Source organism: Salmo trutta, chromosome 15 (assembly GCF_901001165.1).
Source record: "Salmo trutta chromosome 15, fSalTru1.1, whole genome shotgun sequence".
Classification (NCBI taxonomy): domain Eukaryota; kingdom Metazoa; phylum Chordata; class Actinopteri; order Salmoniformes; family Salmonidae; genus Salmo; species Salmo trutta.
In genome coordinates, this window is record NC_042971.1 from 59,637,472 (window position 1) to 59,662,213 (window position 24,742).

Genomic DNA, 24,742 nt, shown 5'->3' on the forward strand with positions numbered 1-24,742 from the left:
TTTCCCTTCAGTGATAGAACAGCATACAGCAGAATAGAACAATAAGATCACCTTTCCCTTCAGTGATAGAACAGCATACAGCAGAAATAGAACAATAAGATCACCTTTCCCTTCAGTGATAGAACAGCATACAGCAGAATAGAACAATAAGATCACCTTTCCCTTCAGTGATAGAACAGCATACAGCAGAAATAGAACAATAAGATCACCTTTCCCTTCAGTGATAGAACAGCATACAGCAGAATAGAACAATAAGATCACCTTTCCCTTCAGTGATAGAACAGCATACAGCAGAATAGAACAATAAGATCACCTTTCCCTTCAGTGATAGAACAGCATACAGCAGAATAGAACAATAAGATCACCTTTCCCTTCAGTGATAGAACAGCATACAGCAGAATAGAACAATAAGATCACCTTTCCCTTCAGTGATAGAACAGCATACAGCAGAATAGAACAATAAGATCACCTTTCCCTTCAGTGATAGAACAGCATACAGCAGAATAGAACAATAAGATCACCTTTCCCTTCAGTGATAGAACAGCATACAGCAGAATAGAACAATAAGATCACCTTTCCCTTCAGTGATAGAACAGCATACAGCAGAATAGAACAATAAGATCACCTTTCCCTTCAGTGATAGAACAGCATACAGCAGAATAGAACAATAAGATCGTATATTGTATTAAATAGAAGACAAAGGTCTTCAACATAGAATGAAAACTTTGTAGGATAATATTAAGTTTAGATAAAAGAAGTTGACGTATACTAGATCACATGAATAACGGGTTGTGAGAATCTGAAGAGACTTACTTGGGCTCTCCTATCTTGACCCCAGGGTGCTGTGTGCGTGCGTGTGAGTGTGTGCCAGGAGCAGACTTGAAGGCCATGGGGCAGATGGGACACTTGTAGAAGATCTCACAGTGAGAGCTCTGGATGTGTGTCTTCAGAGCAGCCATGTCAGAGTAGATGACGCTACAGTGCACACAGCTGGAGAGACAGGGGAGAAAGAAAAAAAACATACATACAGTGAGCACCATAATTCATTGGACAGTAACAATTTTTTTGTTATTTTGGTTCTGTACTTTGAGTTTGAAAGGATACAATGACAATGAGGGTGAAGTGCAGACTGTCAGCTTTAATTTGAGGGTATTTTCATACATATCGGATGAACCGTTTAGGAATTATATAAGCTTTTGTACATAGTCCCCCCCCCATTTTTGGGCATCAAAAAACATTGGACAGTTTAACATAATGTAGAATAAAGTAACCATTGTTAATATTTGGTCGCATATCCTTTGCATGCAATGACTGCTTGAAGTCTGCGATGCATCGACATCACCAGACGCTGGGTATCTTCCCTGGTGATGCTCTGCCAGGCCTGTACTGCAGCCATCTTCAGTCTGCGATGCATCGACATCACCAGACGCTGGGTATCTTCCCTGGTAATGCTCTGCCAGGCCTGTACTGCAGCCATCTTCAGTCTGCGATGCATCGTCATCACCAGACGCTGGGTATCTTCCCTGGTGATGCTCTGCCAGGCCTGTACTGCAGCCATCTTCAGTCTGCGATGCATCGACATCACCAGACGCTGGGTATCTTCCCTGGTGATGCTCTGCCAGGCCTGTACTGCAGCCATCTCCAGTTCCTGCTTGTTTCGGGGACTTATTGCCTTCAGTCTCCTCTTCAGCATGTAAAATGCATGTTCAATTGGATTCAGATCCGGTGATTGACTCAGCCAGTCAAGGATTTTCCACTTTTTGGCCATCAAAAACCCCTTCGTTGCTCTAGCAGTATGTTTAGGGTCATTGCCTTGTTGCATGATGAAGTGCTGTCCAATGAGTTTGGAGGCATTTGGTTTTATCTGAGCAGATAAAATATTTCTGTAGACTTCAGAATTCATTGTTCCACTTCTGTCTACAGTCACATTATCGATGAAGACAAGTGAGCCTGCTCCACTGGCAGCCATACAGGCCCAAGCCATAACACCCCCTCCACCATGTTTCACAGATGAGGTGGTATGCTTTGGATCATTGGCATGTCTTTTTTTCCACACTTTCCTCTTTCCATCACTCGCTCTGGTACATGTTAATCTTTGTCTCATCTGTCCACAATACTTTTTTCCAGAACTCTTGGGGCTCTTTTAGGTGCTTCTTAACAAACTGTAATCTCGCCTTTCTGTTCTTCAGGCTTATCAGTGGTTTGCATCTTGTAGTGTGTCCTCTGTAGTCCTGCTGGTGTAGTCTTCTATGCATGGTAGACTTTGACACATCTACACCTGCATCCAGGAGAGTGTTTTTGATCTGTTGGGCTGTTGTCAGGGGGGTTTTCTTCACCATAGAGAGTATTCTCCAGTCATCCACAACAGTGGTCTTCCTCAGTCTACCGGGTCTTTTGACATAATTGAGTTCACCGGTTGTTTTTTTCTTGTTAATGATGAACCAAACTGTTGATTTGCCCAGGGTTTTTGCAATGTTCCTGATTGATTGATTTTCATTTCTGAGCCTTATGACAGCGAGCTTCAGTTGCATCGACACTGCTGTCTTTCTCATGTTGTCACACCCCAACAACAACCTCCAAAGGCAATAGCAAAGTCTAGAATCAATACTATTCATCAACAGCTTTCCTGCATTCACTAACGACACAAATGAATACACCTGCCTAACGACACACATCTGTGAAGCCAATTCAACAAATACTTGTAGTACCTTAAAATGTACAAAAGGTGCTGTCATTTCTAAACGGTTCATCCGATGTGTATGAGAATACCCTCAAATTAAAGCTGACAGTTTGCACTTCACCCTCATTGTCATTGTATCCTTTCAAACTCAAAGTGCTAGAGTACAGAACAAAAATAACAAAAAAATGGTCACTGTCCAATGAATTATGGTGTTCACTGTATATACAAAACAAAAATAAACAGGACCTTTCAACTCAACACTTTGGATGATTTTGATACTCAAGGCAAGTTACAAATCAACTGTCATTGTAATTACTGTGATTAGCAAGGGGCAACTTGATAGGTGAAATAAATCAAATTTCAGTGTGGAGACTTAAAAAGGTGACATTATCAAACAACTACAGTATTGCCTCTTCCAAGTGTGCACCCTCCATATTGGGAAGAGCCGATGTTGGCGGTCTTGGCAGCTTATCATTTCGTTGCTGTTGATTTCTGTAGGAAGAAAGTCGCCCTTCTGTATGACGTCATATCGCTACGTCTACCTGAGTGAGTGGACCTTTCAAACAAAAGTCATCTGACTGGTTCTAAAGAAAATCTGTAGAGAAGAAGAGGAACCATGGTAACAAGCTATACAGAAGTGTTTCCTGTTCAGGCAGGAAGTAATGTCAGACTGACCGGTAGCCCACCCTGCGGGTGTAGTGCAGACAGTTCCTGGTAACATGGGACTGGAAGTGGATTGAGCGGCAGATAGCCCCACACTCAGGGCAGATGTAGGGAGACTTGTGCTGGTGGATCCGTTGGTGCGACGCAAAGCTGCACACGTTAGGTAGTAGCATTTGGCAGATGGTGCAGGTTTTCTACAGACGTAAACAGAGACAAAAATACACAAAACAGTATTATAATTCTCTAGGAGGAACACAATCTTTCAGAGTTGGTGCAATATGGAGTTAAATTAACAAAACATTTGACAATTTACATCATTAGCTGGGGCTATAAAGGGATCATATGATGAAAAAACAATGCCATTAAAGATGGCATCTGCAGTACAGGGAAACAGCGCCACTGGCCGCCCCACCACAGTTGTTATTGTTGTTGAGCGTCGTGCAGCATGGTGAAAACAAGGCAGTACATATTAAGCTCTTCTGTCGAGGCGTGCAGTGATGTCAGAGGGGGGAAAACAGCATTCTTTGTTTACAGTAACTTCTTTGTTGTAATATCACAGATGGATGTTGTTAATTTACCATAAAGGATTCCAGCTTTAATATATATGTATTGTTTTTTTTTATTATATCCTGCTCCAAAAAATAAAGGGAACACTTAAACAACACATCCTAGATCTGAATGAAAGAAATAATCTTATTAAATACTTTTTTCTTTACATAGTTGAATGTGCTGACAACAAAATCACACAAAAATAATCGATGGAAATCCAATTTATCAACCCATGGAGGTCTGGATTTGGAGTCACACTCAAAATTAAAGTGGAAAACCACACTACAGGCTGATCCAACTTTGATGTAATGTCCTTAAAACAAGTCAAAATGAGGCTCAGTAGTGTGTGCGGCCTCCACGTGCCTGTATGACCTCCCTACAACGCCTGGGCATGCTCCTGATGAGGTGGCGGATGGTCTCCTGAGGGATCTCCTCCCAGACCTGGACTAAAGCATCCGCCAACTCCTGGACAGTCTGTGGTGCAACGTGGCGTTGGTGGATGGAGCGAGACATGATGTCCCAGATGTGCTCAATTGGATTCAGGTCTGGGGAACGGGCGGGCCAGTCCATAGCATCAATGCCTTCCTCTTGCAGAAACTGCTGACACACTCCAGCCACATAAGGTCTAGCATTGTCTTGCATTAGGAGGAACCCAGGGCCAACTGCACCAGCATATGGTCTCACAAGGGGTCTGAGGATCTCATCTCGGTACCTAATGGCAGTCAGGCTACCTCTGGCGAGCACATGGAGGGCTGTGCGGCCCCCCAAAGAAATGCCACCCCACACCATGACTGACCCACCGCCAAACCGGTCATGCTGGAGGATGTTGCAGGCAGCAGAACGTTCTCCACGGCGTCTCCAAACTCTGTCACGTCTGTCACATGTGCTGTGTGAACCTGCTTTCATCTGTGAAGAGCACAGGGCGCCAGTGGCGAATTTGCCAATCTTGGTGTTCGCTGGCAAATGCCAAACGTCTTGCACGGTGTTGGGCTGTAAGCACAACCCCCACCTGTGGACGTTGGGCCCTCATACCACCCTCATGGAGTCTGTTTCTGACCGTTTGAGCAGACACATGCACATTTGTGGCCTGCTGGAGGTCATTTTGCAGGGCTCTGGCAGTGCTTCTCCTGCTCCTCCTTGCACAAAGGTGGAGGTAGCGGTCCTGCTGCTGGGTTGTTGCCCTCCTACGGCCTCCTCCACGTCTCCTGATGTACTGGCCTGTCTCCTGGTAGCGCCTCCATGCTCTGGACACTACGCTGACAGACACAGCAAACCTTCTTGCCACAGCTCGCATTTATGTGCCATCCTGGATGAGCTGCACTACCTGAGCCACTTGTGTGGGTTGTAGACTCCGTCTCATGCTACCACTAGAGTGAAAGCACCGCCAGCATTCAAAAGTGACCAAAACATCAGCCAGGAAGCATAGGAACTGAGAAGTGGTCTGTGGTCCCCACCTGCAGAACCACTCCTTTATTGGGGATGTCTTGCTAATTGCCTATAATTTCCACCTGTTGTCTATTCCATTTGCACAACGGCATGTGAAATTTATTATCAATCAGTGTTGCTTCCTAAGAGGACAGTTTGATTTCACAGAAGTGTGATTGACTTGGAGTTACATTGTGTTGTTTAAGTGTTCCCTTTATTTTTCTGAGCAGTGTATATATATATTTTTTTTTTTAAATTTTATTTATTATATATTAATCAAAACGAAAAGTACAAGAGGTTTGGAGTGTAAAAGGGAGTGTTGATTAGAAGTGGTGACACAGTGGGTGTGACTCACAGAAATACAAAATAGACAAGGGAAGTTTTAAAAAAGAGTAAGAAAACACTCACACAACACCCGCTTATAGACATACACACAGTAACCACACATACACACCTGTCCGCTGGACTCTGGCGCCTGCTGATAGTGCATTGCTAGAGAGTTCTCATCCAGGAACATCTCACTGCACTCTAAACACTTCAGACTGGTTCTGCAGAGCCGGGACACATCCTCATCCAGGGGCATGGCAGCAACCGGAGGAGCGTTGGAGGGGGCACAGATCACCGCTGCCTGGGCCTGAGTACCAGCACCCTTCCCTAGGCAGTGGCCGGTGGAGCTGTAGGTAGATCCAGTGGTGGTGGTGGAGGATAGCGGAGGTGATGTAGTGATCATCTGGTCTGTAGGGATGGGCTTGAGGATGAGGTGGGAACACTGCATAACCACCCCTTTGAGGAGAAGAGAAGAAGAGGTGATAAGACAAAAGGAGAGGAGACAAAGGGAGAGGAGAGAAGACAAGAGGAGATGAGAGGAGAGAAGAGAAGAAGAGGTGATAAGACAAAAGGAGAGGAGACAAAGGGAGAGGAGAGAAGACAAGAGGAGATGAGAGGAGAGAAGAGAAGAAGAGGTGATAAGACAAAAGGAGAGGAGACAAAGGGAGAGGAGAGAAGACAAGAGGAGATGAGAGGAGAGAAGAAAAGACGAGGTGATAAGACAAAAGGAGAGGAGACAAAGGGAGAGGAGAGAAGACAAGAGGAGACAAAAGGAGAGGAGACAAAAGGAAAGGACAAGAGGAGGTTTTTATTAGTCTCAATTTAGAAGCATTGCAGAGTATCAATGGCAGTGAATGCTTTAGGCATTTCATGTATGAAGAAAAGTCACCTTTGTCCTTGTGTCCCCGGGCGTGGGAGAGCAGACTGCACTTGTTGTAGAAGACCAGGTTCTTGACACAGTGGTTGCAGGTGACCTCGATGCGGACGCTGCGACGGTCGTAATGCTGGCTCAGGCTTCTCTCTAGGGCAAACGAGTCACCGCACTCCAGGCACCTGTAAATAATAATATAAATGAATATACATTAATACAAACATGTATATTATATACACTGCATTTCAAGAAGCCCAAACGAGTCACCGCACTCCAGGCACCTGTAAATAATAATATAAATGAATATACATTAATACAAACATGTATATTATATACACTGCATTTCAAGAAGCCCAAGGACACTGTATAAAAAAAAATTAGGAAGAAACAATTAAAATGCTATATAGCTAGCTAGCATTTTACCTATAGCCGCGGGAGGGTAGGGAGATACAGGCGGCCGAGGGGGGGCTGAGGTTGGGGACGTAGACTGGGACGGGGTTGATGCTGCTCAGGACCTTATTGAAGGCCTCCACTACAGAACTCTGGGAGCTGGCTAACACCTGGACTCTAGAGACACCCTTCTTCTGGGCCTGGGCAGCCAGCAGGGCTTGCTTCACCGGCTGCTGCCCCTGGGGCTTGGAGCTGGACAGCACCTGGTGAAACGAACAGACATTCAAGAAGTTACTGAATGAAATGTTAGGGATTTATTGTTGTTATTAATCTATTGAGTTATTTATTTTATTAGAATTATTCCTCATGTTTATTTCATTATTACTGTATGACGTTATATTTTGTTGTCTATAGCGTGTTAGCATAGAAGATTAGTTCTGATGTACAAAATGAGGTATCTTAATAAACCAAACCTGGTGGAGCTCAGAAACAGAGGTGGCCTTGGTCAAGGGGAGTAGGTTGAGGTTGGTGAGGTGGACGGTCTTTGGCACGGTGAGTTTGGCGTTTGCCAGGCTGGATGCGGGCACCATGACGGTCTGCTGCTGTTGATGGATGGCGTTGGCAGCTTTGAGGATGGCGCTGCTGGCACTCTGTACCGACGCTGCGGGGATCACTGTGGCTTTGACCATGGTGTTGTTGGCCAGCTTTAGGTTAATGACCTAAGTAGGGGGAGGAGAGGATGGGAAATACAATTGTATTTGTCATATGTAGACTAACAGTGAAATGGTTACTTACGGGTTCTTTTCCAACAATGCAGAGTTAAAGAAAAAACGTTTATACAAAAATTGAACGTCACACCAGGAATAAACACACAGTGAATAACGAATAACAATAACATAAAAACAAGATGGCTATATACAGGGAGTACCAGTACCGAGTGGATGTGCAGGGGTAAGAGGTAATTGACGTACACTACCGTTCAAAAGTTTGGGGTCACTTAGAAATGTCCTTGTTTTCCATGAAAACATACATGAAATGAGTTGCAAAATTAATAGGAAATATAGTCAAAATGCTGACAAGGTTATAAATAATGATTTTTAATTGAAATAATAATTGTGTCCTTCAAACTTTGCTTTCGTCAAAGAATCCTCCATTTCTAGCAATTACAGATTTGCAGACCTTTGGCATTCTAGTTGTCAATTTGTTGAGGTAATCTGAAAAGATTTCACCCCATGCTTCCTGAAGCACCTCCCACAAGTTGGATTGGCTTGATGGGCACTTCTTATGTACCATACGGTCAAGCTGCTCCCACAACAGCTCAATAGGGTTGAGATCCGGTGACTGTGCTGGCCACTCCATTATAGATAGAATACCAGCTGACAGCTTCTTCCCTAAATAGTTCTTGCATAGTTTGGAGCTGTGCTTTGGGTCATTGTCCTGTTGTAGGAGGAAATTGGCTCCAAATAAGCGCCGTCCACAGGGTATGGCATGGCGTTGCAAAATGGAGTGATAGCCTTCCTTCTTAAAGATCCCTTTTTACCCTGTACAAATCTCCCACTTTACCACCACCAAAGCACCCGCAGACCATCACATTGCCTCCATCATGCTTGACAGATGGTGTCAAGCACTCCTCCAGCATCTTTTCATTTTTTCTGTGTCTCACGAATGTTATTCTTTGTGATCTGAACACCTCAAACTTAGATTCGTCTGACCATAACACTTTTTTTCCAATCCTCCTCTGTCCAGTGTCTGTGTTCTTTTGCCCATCTTAATCTTTTTTTGACAAGTCTGAGATATGGCTTTTTCTTTGCAACTCTGCCTAGAAGGCCAGCATCCCGGAGTCACCTCTTCACTCTTGACGTTGAGACTGGTGTTTTGCGGGTACTATTTAATGAAGCTGCCAGTTGTGGTCTTGTGAGGCGTCTGTTTCTCAAACTAGACACTCTAATGTACTTGTCCTCTTGCTCAGTTGTGCACCGGGGCCTCCCACTCCTCTTTCTATTCTGGTTAGAGCCAGTTTGTGCTGTTCTGTGAAGGGAGTAGTACACAGCGTTGTATGAGATCTTCAGTTTCTTGGCAATTTCTCGCAAGGAATAGCCTTCATTTCTCAGAACAAGAATAGACTGACAAGTTTCAGAAGAAAGTTCTTTGTTTCTGACAATTTGAGCCTGTAATCCAACCCACAAATGCTGATGCTCCAGTTAAATCAACTAGTCTAAAGAAGGCCAGTTTTATTGCTTCTTTAATTAGAACAACAGTTTTCAGCTGTGCTAATATAGCCAATGAGTTCAATCTTGGTTTCATTAGACCAGAGAATCTTGTTTCTCATGTTCTAAGAGTCTTTTGGTGCCTTTTGTCAAACAATCTTTTCTTTATTTAACTAGGCAAGTCAGTTAAGAACAAATTCTTATTTACAATGACGGCCTAGGAACAGTGAGTTACCTGCCTTGTTCAGGGGAAGAACGACAGATTTTTATCTTGTCAAGTCGGGGACTCAATCTAGCAACCTTGCGGTTGCTGGCACAACGCTCTAACCACTACGCTACCTGCCACCCCAATCATGTGCCTTTTACTGAGAAATGGCTTCCGTCTTGCCACTCCACCATAAAGTCCTGATTGGTGGAATGCTGCAGAGACGGTTGTCCTTCTGGAAGGTTCTCCCATATCCACATAGGAACTCTGGAGCTCTGTCAGAGTGACCATTGGAGTGACCATTCTTGGTAACCTCCCTAATCGAGGCCTTTCTCCTCCATTGCTCAGTTTGGCCGGGCGGCCAGATCTAGGAAGAGTCTTGGTAGTTCCAAACTTCCTCCACTTAAGAAAGATGGAGGCCACTGTGTTATTGGGGACCTTCAATGCTGCAGACATGTTTTAGTACCCTTCCCCTGATCTGCACCTCGACACAATCCTGTCTCGGAGCTCTACGGACAATTCCTTCGACCTAATTGCTTGATTTTTGCTCTGACATGCACTGTCATCTGTGGGACCTTATATAGGCAGGTGTTTGCCTTTCCAAATCATGTCAAATCAATGGAATTTACCACAGGTGGACTCCAATCAAGTTGTAGAAACATCAAGGATGATCAATGGAAACAGGATGCACCTGAGTTCAATTTCGTGTCTCGTAGCAAAGGGTTTGAACACTTACAGTTGAAGTCGGAAGTTTACATACACCTTAGCCAACTACATTTAAACTCAGTTTTTCACAATTCCTGACATTTAATCCTAGTAAAAATTCCATGTCTTAGGTCAGTTAGGATCACCAATTTATTTTAAGAATGTGAAATGTCAGAATAAGAGTAGAGAGATTGATTTATTTCAGCTTTTATTTCTTTCATCACATTCCCAATGGGTCAGAAGTTTACATACACACATATTTGGTAGCATTGCCTTTAAATTGTTTAACTTGGGTCAAACGTTTCAGGTAGCGTTCCACAAGCTTCCCATAATAAGTTGGGTAAACTTTGGCCCATTTCCTCCTGACCGAGCTGGTGTAACTGAGTCAGGTTTGTAGGCCTCCTTGCTCGCACACGTTTTTTCAGTTCTGCCCACAAATTTGCTATAGGATTGAGGCCATGGCTTTGTGACGGCCACTCCAATACCTTGACTTTGTTGTCCTTAAGCCATTTCGCCACAACTTTGGAAGTATGCTTGGGGGTCATTGTCCATTTGGAAGACCCATTTGCGTCCAAGCTTTAACTTCCTGACTGATGTCTTGAGATGTTGTTTCAATATATCCACATAATCTTCCTCCTCATGATGCCATCTATTTTGTGAAGTGCACCAGTTACTCCTGCAGCAAAGCACACACACAAAATGATGCTGCCACCCCCGTGCTTCACGGTTGGGATGGTGTTCTTCGGCTTGCAAGCATCCCCTTTTTTCCTCCAAACATAACGATGGTCATTATGGCCAAACAGTTCTACTTTTGTTTCATCAGACCAGAGGACATTTCTCAAAAAAGTACGATCTTTGTCCCCATGTGCAGTTGCAAACCGTAGTCTGGCTTTTTTATGGCAGTTTTGGAGCAGTGGCTTCTTCCTTGCTGAGCGGCCTTTCAGGATATGTCGATATAGGACTCGTTTTACTGTGGATATAGATAATTTTGTACCTGTACCTGTTTCCTCCAGCATCTTCACAAGGTCCTTTTGCTGCTGTTCTGGGATTGATTTGCACTTTTCGCACCAAAGTACGTTCATCTCTAGGAGACAGAACGCGTCTCCTTCCTGAGCGGTATGACGGCTGCGTGGTCCCATGGTGTTTATACTTGCGTACTCATTAAAATGCAAATCAATTTATACCATTTTTGACATGCGTTTTTCTGGATTTTTTTGTTGTTATTCTGTCTCTCACTGTTCAAATAAACCTACCATTAAAATTATAATCTGATCATTTCTTTGTCAGTGGGCAAACGTACAAAATCAGCAGGGGATCACATACTGTTTTCCCTCACTGTAAGTGTATGTAAACTTCCGACTTCAACTGTATGTATTTATATATATATATAGTACCGGTCAAAAGTTTGAACACACCTACAGTACTCATTCATGGGTTTTCTTTATTTTTTTTACTATTTCCTACATTGTAGAATAATAGTAAAGACATCAAAACTATGAAATAACATATGGAATCATGTAGTAACCAAAAAAGTGTTAAACAAATCAAAATATATTTTATATTTGAGATTCTTCAAAGTAGCCACCCTTTGACTTGATGACAGCTTTGCACACTCTTGGCATTCTCTCAACAAGCTTCATGTGGAATGCAGTTAATTTGTGGAATTTCTTTCCTTCTTAATGCGTTCGAGTCAGTCAGTTGTGTTGTGTCAAGGTAGGGGTGGTAAACGGAAGATAGCCCTATTTGGTAAAAGACCAAGTTCAAACATTCCCATATAGAGTGACCTCCATAATTATTGGGACAGTGAAGCATTGTTTCTTCTTTGGCTCTATACTACAAAATATGAGGTTAATGTGCAGACTGTCAGATTTAATTTGAGGATATTTACATCCATATCGGGTGAACCATTTTGTTCCCCTAAACTAGCCCCCCCCCCCCCAATTTAAGAGTAGCAAAAGAATTGGGACAAACACTGTATTAAAGTAGTAGTCAACACATCCATCAACACAGGGGCCACTCAGGGGTATGTGCTTTGTTCTCTGTCATCTCTGGGGACTGGGGAGAAAATGCAATAACTCTACCCAAATATGGGGAAGATTTTCTGTGCAAAATTTCCAAATGACATCTGTTTGACCGGATGTAAGGTAATACAAAGCTGTGTAAACGACCCAACATGTTTCTGATTAGATTTCAGTTCAGCTTGGATGCATATTTTTTTTAAATTTTATTTTATTTCACCTTTATTTAACCAGGTAGGCAAGTTGAGAACAAGTTCTCATTTACAATTGCGACCTGGCCAAGATAAAGCAAAGCAGTTCGACAACATACAACAACACAGAGTTACAGATGGAGTAAACAACATACAGTCAAAAAATATGGATGTGGATATGGATGTGGTTGAAATACTATCAGCTTTTATGACGCTGATAAAAGACAGCACCTCTACAAACGATCCCTAACTGTGCATTTGCATTCTCTCAAGATGCTGAAAGAAAGTTCATAGACCTACAGTCAGTGTCAAGATTACAGTTTCCATTTAATGATGAGTGAGAAAGTTACAAACGCACAAATGTCATACCCCCCAAAAATGCAAACCTACCCTGTTATTGTAATGGTGAGAGGTTAGCATGTCTTGGGGGTATGATATAAAATGCTAACCTACCCTGTTATTGTAATGGTGAGAGGTTAGCATGTCCTGGGGGTATGATATAAAATGCTAATCTCCCCTGTTATTGGTAATGGTGAGAGGTTAGCATGTCTTGGGGGTATGATATAAAATGCTAACCTCCCCTGTTATTGTAATGGTGAGAGGTTAGCATGTCTTGGGGGTATGATATAAAATGCTAACCTCCCCTGTTATTGTAATGGTGAGAGGTTAGCATGTCTTGGGGGTATGATATAAAATGCTAATCTCCCCTGTTATTGTATTGGTACGAGGTTAGCATGTCTTGGGGGTATGATATAAAATGCTAATCTCCCCTGTTATTGTAATGGTGAGAGGTTAGCATGTCTTGGGGGTATGATATAAAATGCTAACCTCCCCTGTTATTGTAATGGTGAGAGGTTAGCATGTCTTGGGGGTATGATATAAAATGCTAACCTCCCCTGTTATTGTTATGGTGAGAGGTTAGCATGTCTTGGGGGTATGATATAAAATGCTAACCTCCCCTGTTATTGTAATGGTGAGAGGTTAGCATGTCTTGGGGGTATGATATAAAATGCTAACCTCCCCGTTATTGTATTGGTGAGAGGTTAGCATGTCTTGGGGGTATGATATAAAATGCTAACCTCCCCTGTTATTGTAATGGTGAGAGGTTAGCATGTCTTGGGGGTATGATATAAAATGCTAACCTCCCCTGTTATTGTAATGGTGAGAGGTTAGCATGTCTTGGGGGTATGATATAAAATGCTAACCTCCCCTGTTATTGTAATGGTGAGGGGTTAGCATGTCTTGGGGGTATGATATAAAATGCTATCCTCCCCTGTTATTGTAATGGTGAGATTTTAGCATGTCTTGGTGGTATGATATAAAATGCTAACCTCCCCTGTTATCGTAATGGTGAGGGGTTAGCATGTCTTGGGGGTATGATATAAAATGCTAACCTACTCTGTTATTGTAATGGTGAGAGGTTAGCATGTCTTGGGGGTATGATATAAAATGCTAACCTCCCCTGTTATTGGTAATGGTGAGAGGTTAGCATGTCTTGGGGGTATGATATAAAATGCTAACCTCCCCTGTTATTGTAATGGTGAGGGGTATGATATTGGTGCGTCTGTAACTTCTCACACATAATTTTAAACGATTCATTCAGGATTATCCGTAATCGTGGTAGCATCCGCATTAATGTAGAAGTGTTTAGAAACATATTATATTCATGTTTACAATAAAAATGACTCCAAAATGACAGTACATTATTTAACATTCATTTCTATTGGGCTAAAATGTTCATGTAACAACCAAAACAAAGAGCAAATACATCCAACAAATATGTAGTCACAAGCTTGATGTAGTCATTACTGTGCTATACCTATGGGACCAAATACTACACTTTTTACTACCTTAATAAACATTTAAGTGAATTTGTCCCAATAATTTTGCTCCCCTAAAACGGGGGGACTACTGTATGTACAAAAAGTGATATAATTTCTAAACTGTTCACCCGATATGGATGAAAATACCCTCAAATTGAATCTGTCAGTCTGCATTTTAACCTCATAGTCATTGCTTGATTTCAAATCCAAACTGCTGGAGTGCAGAGCCAAAACAAAACAAAATAGTCACTGTCCCAATACTTACAGAGGGCACTGTACAAAGAAAAAGGTTGGTTACCTGGGAACCCGCCGTCTTGACTGCCGACACAGGGAGGAAAGCAGTGGCCACAGGTTTGATGGTCATCTGTTTGTTGATCTCCATGGCAACACCTGGGCCTCCTCCTGGGGTGGTGGTGGGCAGGGAGGAGGTCCGCGTCGAGTTCGGGGAGGACAGGAAGGAGGAGACCATGATGGAAGACCCTCTCTTCAGGCGTTCAGGGTCTGACTCTACCTGGGCCAACGGCAGCACTCTGGTGACGGTGCGTTTGATCTGGCCAGAGGAGGTCTTAATGGTTTTGATCCGGACCTTTGGGATGACGGGTGTGGAGGGGGAGGAGGAGGGGGAACCAGAGCCTCTACTGCTGTCCTCACTGGTGGTTGGGCTGCCGGGGCCCTCTGGCTGTTTGGACTGCAGCCTCCTGGCCACCTAGGATAGGATAGAATAGGATAGGATTAACTTTATTGTCCCCGGGCGGAAATTTGTCTGGGACCAATCTGTTGTGGACAGACTGCATAACATAAATGGTACCGTAGTCGTCAATGGAGCATCTGACTCTTCCTAGAGGTTAGTCTTAGACACATAGTACTGACGTATACAAGTAGACAGTACATTAAAACATTTACACACTTGACATATACACAATCCATACCTCCAGAGCTGAGGGGGACTCCTGGTCTGGGGGCTTCTCCGGGACCAGGTCCCTGGGGCTCTCCATCTCCTTGGCCTCCTTGGGGGCTTCCCTCTGGGTGTGGATGTCAGGGATGGTGGTGAATGAGTCTCTCTGGGTGGTAGGGGGGGACTCAGAGACTACAGAGTTAGTGGTGTCTGATACTGTGGCTTTCTTAGCACTGAGAGCTGCTATAGCAGCAATGCAGGAGGAAAGTTTGGCTGATGAATTGGCTTGTTTGGCCTGGGAGAGACTGGTGGACACAGCCTGGACACAGGGCTCCCCAGCCTCCCTCTCTGACCCCTCCTGGGTGCGAGGGGCCGTTGTCTCTTTGGCTTTCTCTTCTTCAAGTTTCCTTGATTTAGAGGAGTCGTAAAGGTTCAGACTAACGGTGACCAAAGTCTTGTTGTTGTTTTTATCAAGTTTTGATTTGTCGCAGTCTCCATTGGACTTGTTCGCAGGTTTGGCCGTGCTATGAGAGTCTGCCAGTACGGCTTTTGTGGTCAGCTGCTCCTCTCTCTTGGCAGGTGGTTCTGTCAGAGGGTTTGTCCTAAAAAATGGCAGGGCGCTCTGCTTGACCCTGTCCAGAGAGTCATCAACTTCAATCTTATCGTCATCGTCAAACTCCTCAGCGCTGGAAATGGGACTGAACTGGTTAAAAGTAGAGTGGGAGATGAAGTTGGAGCTGATAGCCAATCCATGATGAGCCTCCACATCTCTCAGAGACTTATCAGCTCCGTTGTTCTTACTGTACCGGTGGTTAGGTGACATTGACAGGTACCCGTTATGAAGCCCATTGTGGTTCACCATGGTGGTTGGGTCAGCCTGAACCACCTCCTCTGGTCGTGTGTGTTCTTCACCGCCGGTGTCCATTTTGTGGACATTCTTGACGATGACGCTGACGCCCACGTCTGGAGCTCCAGAGGGGGTGTGTGCCTCGTCCTCGTGGGGGATGCTTGGGTGTTTGAGCTGGCCATCGTGGGGGTCCTCGTGGGGGACGCTGGGGTGTTTCAGCTGGCCATCGTGGGGGTCCTCGTGGCCTGACTCGATGGCTGTCTTCGGGTCCACCATGTCTGGGATGTCGAAGGCTGCCAGGAGGTCGTCAAAGTCTGGGGTCTTCATATCGCCCATGTTTTTGGTGTGATGATGCAAGAACCTGGAAGAGATATAACGAAAAAATACAACTAGTTAGCTAGTACACAAATTAATACACAAACTCATTAAATCTGAATAATATTGTCAACACATAAAAGAAGGGTGAGGAGAACGATTAAGCCTCCAGATTCCACCCATAATGCCATTGGAGTGCTATTGTACCTATTTTAAACAAAGTCATGACAAGCATTCATGGTTTTGACTAGCTGGTATACAGCTATGACCGGAAGTGACTTTTTCATAGCAGGTTAGGATAACTAATGTAGCAGGTTAGAAGAACTAAATGTAGCTAATTTTCCTCCAACATCGGACACCGCCTAACTTCGGACACTCTCTAGAGGTTGGATGATTAAATCACGAGCTCAACATTTAAATGGACTCGAAAATAACGGTACATTTTGGCTAGCTGACCACAGATTTTCATTGCAGTTTATGTGAGTTAAGTTAGGTTTTGAGAGCTTTCAAATTATATATATATATATAATATATATATATATTATATATATATATATATATATATATATATATATATATATATATATATATATATATATATATATATATATAAAACTCTCAAAACACATATATATATATATACACACACACACACACACATTTTGTGGGACACGCTGTATATTGTCAAATTAGACTGCGCGACAGACCACACATCATTTAATATCAAACTTTTTACCTAAATTATTCATACTTATTTATTTTTTATTTTATTATTTTTTATTTCACCTTTATTTAACCAGGTAGGCAAGTTGAGAACAAGTTCTCATTTACAACTGCGACCTGGCCAAGATAAAGCAAAGCAGTTCGACACATATAACAACACAGAGTAACACATGGAGTAAAACAAACATACAGTCAATAATACAGTAGAACAATAAGTCTATATACAATGTGAGCAAATGAGGTGAGATAAGGGAGGTAAAGGCAAAAAAAAGGCCATGGTGGCAAAGTAAATACAATATAGCAAGTAAAACACTGGAATGGTAGATTTGCAGTAGATGAATGTGCAAAGTAGAAATATGTTAGTATTAAACTGTTATCTACTTTCTCAAAACATAAGATTAATCTGTAAAATAAACGAGACATTATTTGGTTACAACACTGAAGAAGACGTTGGTGAAGAACCATTTTTAAAGGTCTACAGGAAGGCGCACCAGGCTACGCAATGAAAAGTTGATAGGCAAGTCATTTTTTTTTTTACTGAAAGGCTAGCCAACTATCTAGTAAACACTTCGGACACGAGGTTGGTGTCTCTTTTTTGAACAAAATTAAATGGATATATCTTGTAATTGAGCAAAATAGTAAGGTGTCCAATAACTGGAGACTGTATGCCTATAATACGGGAGGTATTTGTTTGCTAAACCGCTTATCAAAAAGCTGATACAGTAGTAGTATTTCCACTGAAATGTCAAACATGCTAATTACTAACCCGTTAGCTAACATTTTTACGACACTAATAATCACAAAAGTATTGATAGCTCGATCATGAGATAACACTGTTGAAGGTAATATATTTCTTAAACGCTGTTGAATACGCCGATAATAAGGGGTGCTACGCTAGCAGGTTAGGATAACTAATGTAGCAGGTTAGGATAACTAATGTAGCAGGTTAGGATAACTAATGTAGCAGGTTAGGATAACTAATGTAGCAGGTTAGGATAACTAATGTAGCAGGTTAGGATAACTAATGTAGCATGTTAGAACTAATGTAGCATGTTAGAACTAATGTAGCAGGTTAGAACTAATGTAGCAGGTTAGGATAACTAATGTAGCAGGTTAGGATAACTAATGTAGCATGTTAGAACTAATGTAGCATGTTAGTATAACTAAATGTAGCAGGTTAGGATAACTAATGTAGCAGGTTAGTATAACTAATGTAGAAGGTTAGGAGAACTAAATGTAGCAGGTTAGTATAACTAATGTAGCAGGTTAGTACAACTAATGTAGCAGGTTAGTATAACTAATGTAGAAGGTTAGTGTAACTAATGTAGCAGGTTAGTACAACTAATGTAGAAGGTTAGGATAACTAATGTAGAAGGTTAGTGTAACTAATGTAGCAGGTTAGTACAACTAATGTAGCAGGTTAGGAGAACTAAATGTAGCAGGTTAGGAGAACTAAATGTAGCAGGTTAGGAGAACTAAATGTAGCAGGTTAGGAGAAATAGGTTAAGGTTAGGAAAGAGGTTAGGGTTAGCTGAAATGTTCTCCTAACCTGCTTCAAAAATTAACTTTGGGCTCCCGAGTGGTGCAGCGGTCTAAGGCACTGCATCTCAGTGCTAGAGGCATCACTGCAGACACCCTGGTTTGAATCCAGGCTGTATCACAACCGGTCCCGTGTGGCTCAGTTGGTAGAGCATGGTGTTTGCAACACCAGGGTTGTGGGTTTGATTCCCCTGGGGGACCAGTATGGAATTTTTTTAAAATAAATGTATGAAATGTATGCATTCACTACTGTAAGTCGCTCTGGATAAGAGTGTCTGCTAAATTACTAAAATGTTAATGTAACTGGCTGTGATTGGGAGTCCCATAGGGCGGTGCACAATTGGCCCAGTGTCGTCTGGGTTTGGCCGGTGTAGGCAGTCATTGTAAATAAGAATTTGGTCTTAACTGACTTGCCTTGTTAAATAAAAAAATCTAGTCACAACCAGCATTCAGACATGCAACAAATTCCCTAGTTAATTTGGTTGGCATCCTAAGTATGGTGGCTAATAACACACACTCTAAATCGGTAATGCTTTTCGAGGCCACATGGAGTGCTATTGTACACATTTTAAAACAGAATCACGACAAGCATTCAGCATACGTATTATTCAGACATGGCACATTCTTGACATACAAATCTGGGGAGAATGTCTGCTCCCTCTCATTGAAGCCACAGAGGTTCAAGGCCCACCACTGCAGGCAATTTTTTAGCGTGTCCTTTGAACCGATTATTTTAAAATCGCACACAGAACTTGTAAAAAAGAGGAAGAGGTGAAGCGAGAGGGATAACTGGGCCCAAAATCTGGTCTTCACCAGCAGGTGGGATTTATTTTATTTTATTTGCTCACCAAGCAAGTTTTTGTATGGAGGTCAATGAGAGAGAGTGTAGAATTTGGTTGACGAAAAAATGTAATGACTAATTTGCTACCTGTGGCTTATTTGATTGAATATATGTTTTTTTTAATGATTAGGTTTGTTTCTAGTGTACTGATATAAGTAGGATACTTAATGATTAGGTTGTTTCTAGTGGACTGATATAAGTAGGATACATGACATCCTGGCAACTTTGAGAAAAAACCCTTCATATTGGAGTTGTGCCTGGTTGTCACTAGTTACCACAAACACAAAGTCATAAACCCTTCCTATTTCTACAATTTATCTTCTTCAAATTTGATTTTAAACCTAATCATATGCCTAACCCTAACCTTTAATTAAGACCAAAATTCAAATTTTGGGGTTCATGAATTTTTACGATATAGCCAAATTTGACTTTGTGGCTGTGGTAACTAGTGGAAACCGTTGTGCTTGGTGGTCACACACGTATCTTCCCTCTCATTGGCTAGAATGGTCCCACCTGATCTCGCTTCCTCCCGACTGGCTTCCAATTTTCAAGACATTAATTTTCATTGTCAGAGTGGCCACTTGATTTTCTTGTCAATATAATAGATAATCTGTGGTTATAAGGATAATTTAATGGCAGCCTATAGTACCCCTGCCGGCCTTCAATTTGAGTTAGTCAATGAGAGGGGGCAGCACTGAGCTAGCCTGCAACACCACTTCCTGGACTAGCTCAAACTACACATGTAAATGTTTCTATGGCTGCATTTAGGCAGGCAGCACAATTCAGATCTTTGTTTCACAAATTGTGGGTGGAAGGTAGCCTAGCGGTTAAGAACGCTGGGCCAGTAACCGAAAGGTCGCTGGTTTGAATCCCAGAGCTGGCAAGGTGGAAAAATCTGCTGTTCAGCCCTTGAGCAAGGCAGTTTAACCCAACCCGGGGAGCAGTTGTTGGTGGTTAATGCGGAAGACACATTTCGGGTTGAAGGCATTCAGTTGTGCAACTGACTAGGTATTCCCTTCTCTTTTGCGATTCCTGTATGCCACATCTTCAATTTAATCCTAGAAGAGGCTGTGTGTCCTCAGGCCTGGAGGGAGGCAAAGGTCGTTCTGCTGACCGCTGCCGAAGAATAGCAAAACACCCTTTAATGGTTCAAACAGCCAACCAATCAGCCCGTTACCGGTGTGTTTGACAAAAATAGAATGTTATTTTAAAGAAAACTCATTAACAACAGACTTTCAGCATGCTTATAGGGAAGGGCACTCAACATGCTCAGCACTGACTCAAATGACTGATGATTGGCTAAAAGAAATGGATAATAAGAAGATTGTGGGAGCTGTTGTGTTAGACTTCAGTCAGCCTTTGATATCATTGATCATAACCTATTGGTGAAAAAACTTAGGTGTTAAGGATTTACATCCTCTGCTTTTTCATGTATTGAGAGTTACCTATATAATAGAACACAGAGTTACCTATATAATAGAACACAGAGTTACCTATATAATAGAACACAGAGTTACCTATATAATAGAACACTCCTTAATGGGAGCCTCTGCTACAACCACAAACAAATTTGGTTGAGTGTGGTGTACCGCAGGACAGCTGGCTTGGGCCCACTGACCTTGAATAAAGCCTGTGTGTCTATGCACGCTGACGTCTCAACAGTATAGACGTCAACTATGACAGTAAAATAAATAACTGACACTCAACATAGAGCTCCAGTCAGTTTTAGAATGGATAACTAGCAATAGGCTGGTGCTAAATTAAACAAAATAACTACAAGCATTGTTTTTGTGACAAATCACTCGCTCAACCCTAAACCTCATCTGGATCTATACTGAATAATGTGGCTATTGAGCAAGTTGAGGAGATTAAACTGCTGGGTGTCACCCTAGATAGCAAGCTGTCATGGTCAAAACATATAGACTCAATGGTTGCTAAAATGGGAGGAGGTCTGTCCATGATAAGGCGTTGCTCTGCTTTCTTGACATCTAAATCAACCAGGCAGGTTCTACAGGCCCTAGTTTTGTCGCACCTAGACTACTGCCCAGCTGTGTGGTCAGGTGCGGCAAAGGAGAACATAGGTAAATTGCAGTTGGTCCAGAACAGAGCGGTACATATTGCACTTAGATGTACACGGAGGGTGAATGTCAGTGGTATGCATGTCAATCTTTCCTGGCTCAAAGTTGAGTAGATATATATACTGCAGAGATAGCTTGCAGAGTTCTGTCTTACTATCCAGGTCTGTGCCCAAACAATTTGAGTTTCTACTTTTAAAAAATCCACCTTTCCAGAAACAAGTCTCTCACCATTGCCGCTTGCTATAGACCACATTCTGCCCCCAGCTGTGCCCTACATGGGGGGCAATCCATTCACATATGGTGTATATGTGACTTGATTGCCCCCCATCTATCTTCAGAGCTCGTGCTGTTAGGTGACCTAAACTGGGCATGCTTAACACCCAGGCCATCCTACAATCTAAGCTTGATGCCCTCAATCTCCCACAAATTATCAATGAACCTACCAGGTACAACCCCAAATCTGTAAACACGGGCACCCTCATAGATATGAGGGCTGTTGACTGGGGTATGGGTAGCCAGGTGGAAAGCATGGCCAGCCGTAGAAAAATGCTCAGTTGGCCTGTGGCTCTACCAACTGAGCTCAGTTGGTAGAGCATGGTGTGTGCAACGCCAGGGTTGTGGGTTTGATTCCCACGGGGGGCCAGTACAACAAACAAAAAATGTGTGAAATGAAATGTATGTATTCATTACTGTAAGTCGCTCTGGATAAGAGCGTCTCCTAAATGACTAAAATGTAATGTAAATGTAAAAAATTCTAACCAGGAAGATCTTTAGCCCTTGGTTCATTCCAGACCTGACTGCCTTTGACCAGCACAAAAACATCCTGTGGTGTACTGCATTAGCATCGAATAGCCCCCCATTAGCATCGAATATGCAACTTTTCAGGGAAGTTAGGAACCAATATACACAGGCAGTTAGGAAAGCAAAGGCTAGAAATTTGCATCCTGTAGCACAAACTCCAACAAGTTCTGGGACACTGTAAAGTCCATGGAGAATCGGAACACCTCCTCCCAGCTGCCCACTGCACTGAGGCTAGGAAACACTGTCACCACTGATAAATCCATGATAAATGACAATTTCAATAAGCATTTTTCTACGGCTGGCCATGCTTTCCACCTGGCTACCCGTACCCCGGTCAACAGCTCTGCACCCCCCCACAGCAACTTGCCCAAGCCTCCCCCATTTCTCCTTCACCCATATCCAGATAGCTGATGTTCTGAAAGAGCTTGTCCAGCATCACTACTCTGGACGATTCGGACTTAGAATATGTGGACAACTACAAATACCTAGATGTCTGGTTAGACTGTAAACTCTCCTTCCAGACTCACTATAAGCATCTCCAATCCAAAATTAAATCTAGAATCGGCTTCCTATTTCGCAACACAGCATCCTTCACTCATGCTGCCAAACATACCCTCGTAAAGCTGACTATCCTACCGATCCTTGACTTCGGCGATGTCATTTACAAAATAGCCTCCAACACTCTACTCAGCAAATTGGATGCAGTCTATCACAGTGCCATCCGTTTTGTCACCAAAGCCCCATATACTACCCACCACTGCGACCTGTATGCTCTTGTTGGCTGGCCCTCGCTTCACATTCGTCGCCAAAACCACTGGCTCCAGGTAATCTATAAATCTTTGCTAGGTAAAGCCCCGCCTTATCTCAGCTCACTGCTCACCATAGCAGCACCCACCCGTAGCACGCGCTCCAGCAGGTATATCTCACTCGTCACCCTGAAAGCCAATTCCTCCTTTGGCCGCCTTTCCTTCCAGTTCTCTGCTGCCAATGACTGGAATGAACTGCAAAAATCACTGAAGCTGGAGACTCATATCTCCCTCACTAGCTTTAAGCACCAGCTGTCAGAGCAGCTCACAGATCACTGCACCTGTACATAGCCCATCTGTAAATAGCCCATCCAACTACCTCATCCCCCATACTGTTATTTATTTTGCTCCTTTGCACCCCAGTACCTCTACTTGCACACTCATCTTCTGCACACCTATCACTCCAGTGTTTAATTGCTATATTGTAATTATTTCGCCACTATGGCCTATTTTTTGCCTTACCTCCCTTATCCTACCTCATTTGCACACAAGGTATATAGACTTTTTCTATTGTATTATTGACTGCTTGTTTGTTTATTCCATGTTGTTGTTGTTTGTGTCGCACTGCTTTGCTTTATCTTGGCCAGGTCGCAGTTGTAAATGAGAACTTGTTCTCAACTAGCCTACCTGGTTAAATAAAGGTGAAATAAATAAAAAATAAATACAAATATTAACTGAATTACTATTGGACTTTGTGTGAGGTGTTAATGGTACCAAACTGTCTGTACAAGCAGTAGCCTCACAGTTCGGACACTCATCGGTATCCCACAAGACATGCAGCCAGAGGTCTCTTCACAGTCCCCAGGTACAGAACAGAGACTGGGATATGCACAGTATTAAATAGAGAGATGAGTACAGTGCCTTCAGAAAGTATTCACACCCTTTGACTTTTTCCACATTTTGTTGTGTTACACAGTGGGATTAAAATTGATTCAATTGTCATTTTTTTGGTCAACGATTTACACAAAAGATGGATGTCAACGTGGAAGAATTCTAAAATTTGTAAAAAAATAAATATATATATAAAATAATGAAAAGATGGTTTGCCTCTAGGATTTTGCATGTGCTTAGCTCCATTCCATTTATTTTTCCTCCTGAAAAACTCCCCAGTCTTTAATGATTACACACATACACCTAACATGATACAGCCACCACTATGCTTGAAAATATGGAGAGTGGTACTCAGTAATGTGTTATATTGGATTTGCCCCAAACATAACACTTTGTATTTAGGACAAAAAGTGAATTGCTTTTCAGTATTACTTTAGTGCCTTGTTGCAAACAGGATGCATGTTTTGTAATATTTTTAGTCTGTACAGGCTTCCTTCTTTTCCCTCGGTCAATTAGGTTAGTATTGTGGAGTAACTACAATATTGTTGATCTATCCTCAGTTTTCTCCATCACATCCATTAGTCACCATTGGCCTCATTGTGAAATCCCTGAGTGGTTTCCTTTCTCTCCGGGCAACTGAGTTAGGAAGGCCGCATGTATCTTTGTAGTGACTGGGTGCATTGATACACCATTCAAAGTGTAATTAATAACTTCACAATGCTAAAAGGGAAATTCAATGTCTGTTTTTTTTACTCATCTACCAATATGTGCCCTTCTTTGCGAGGCATTTGAAAACCTCCCTGGTCTTTGTGGTTGAATCTGTGTTTAAAATGCACTGCTCGACTGAGGGACCTTACAGATACTTGTATATATGGGGTACAGATAGGGTTGAAAAAAGGCAGAAACAGTCCGGTAAATTTCCATGGCAAGTTAAGCCCAGGAATTTGGGGAATTTAGCTTAAATTCATCAAAAAAAGTTACCTTATAACAGTGAACCTTTGTTGTGGGATAC

General features: G+C 42.6%; 1 protein-coding gene across 2 annotated transcripts in view; it reads right to left on the reverse strand.

Annotated features, from left to right (window-relative positions):
* znf532 (zinc finger protein 532) overlaps positions 1–24,742 on the reverse strand; it is a 38,794-nt gene that overhangs the window by 6,612 nt on the left and 7,440 nt on the right. For both annotated transcript variants that reach the window (XM_029692382.1, XM_029692383.1), the window contains 8 exons: positions 14,984–16,157; positions 14,353–14,760; positions 7,379–7,624; positions 6,939–7,168; positions 6,534–6,697; positions 5,772–6,100; positions 3,356–3,537; positions 814–990 (listed from right to left, as the gene is read on the reverse strand). In XM_029692382.1, the coding sequence (XP_029548242.1) occupies positions 814–990; positions 3,356–3,537; positions 5,772–6,100; positions 6,534–6,697; positions 6,939–7,168; positions 7,379–7,624; positions 14,353–14,760; positions 14,984–16,132 (2,885 nt within the window). In that variant the 5' untranslated portion in view covers positions 16,133–16,157. The remainder of the gene's footprint in view (positions 1–813; positions 991–3,355; positions 3,538–5,771; positions 6,101–6,533; positions 6,698–6,938; positions 7,169–7,378; positions 7,625–14,352; positions 14,761–14,983; positions 16,158–24,742) is intronic.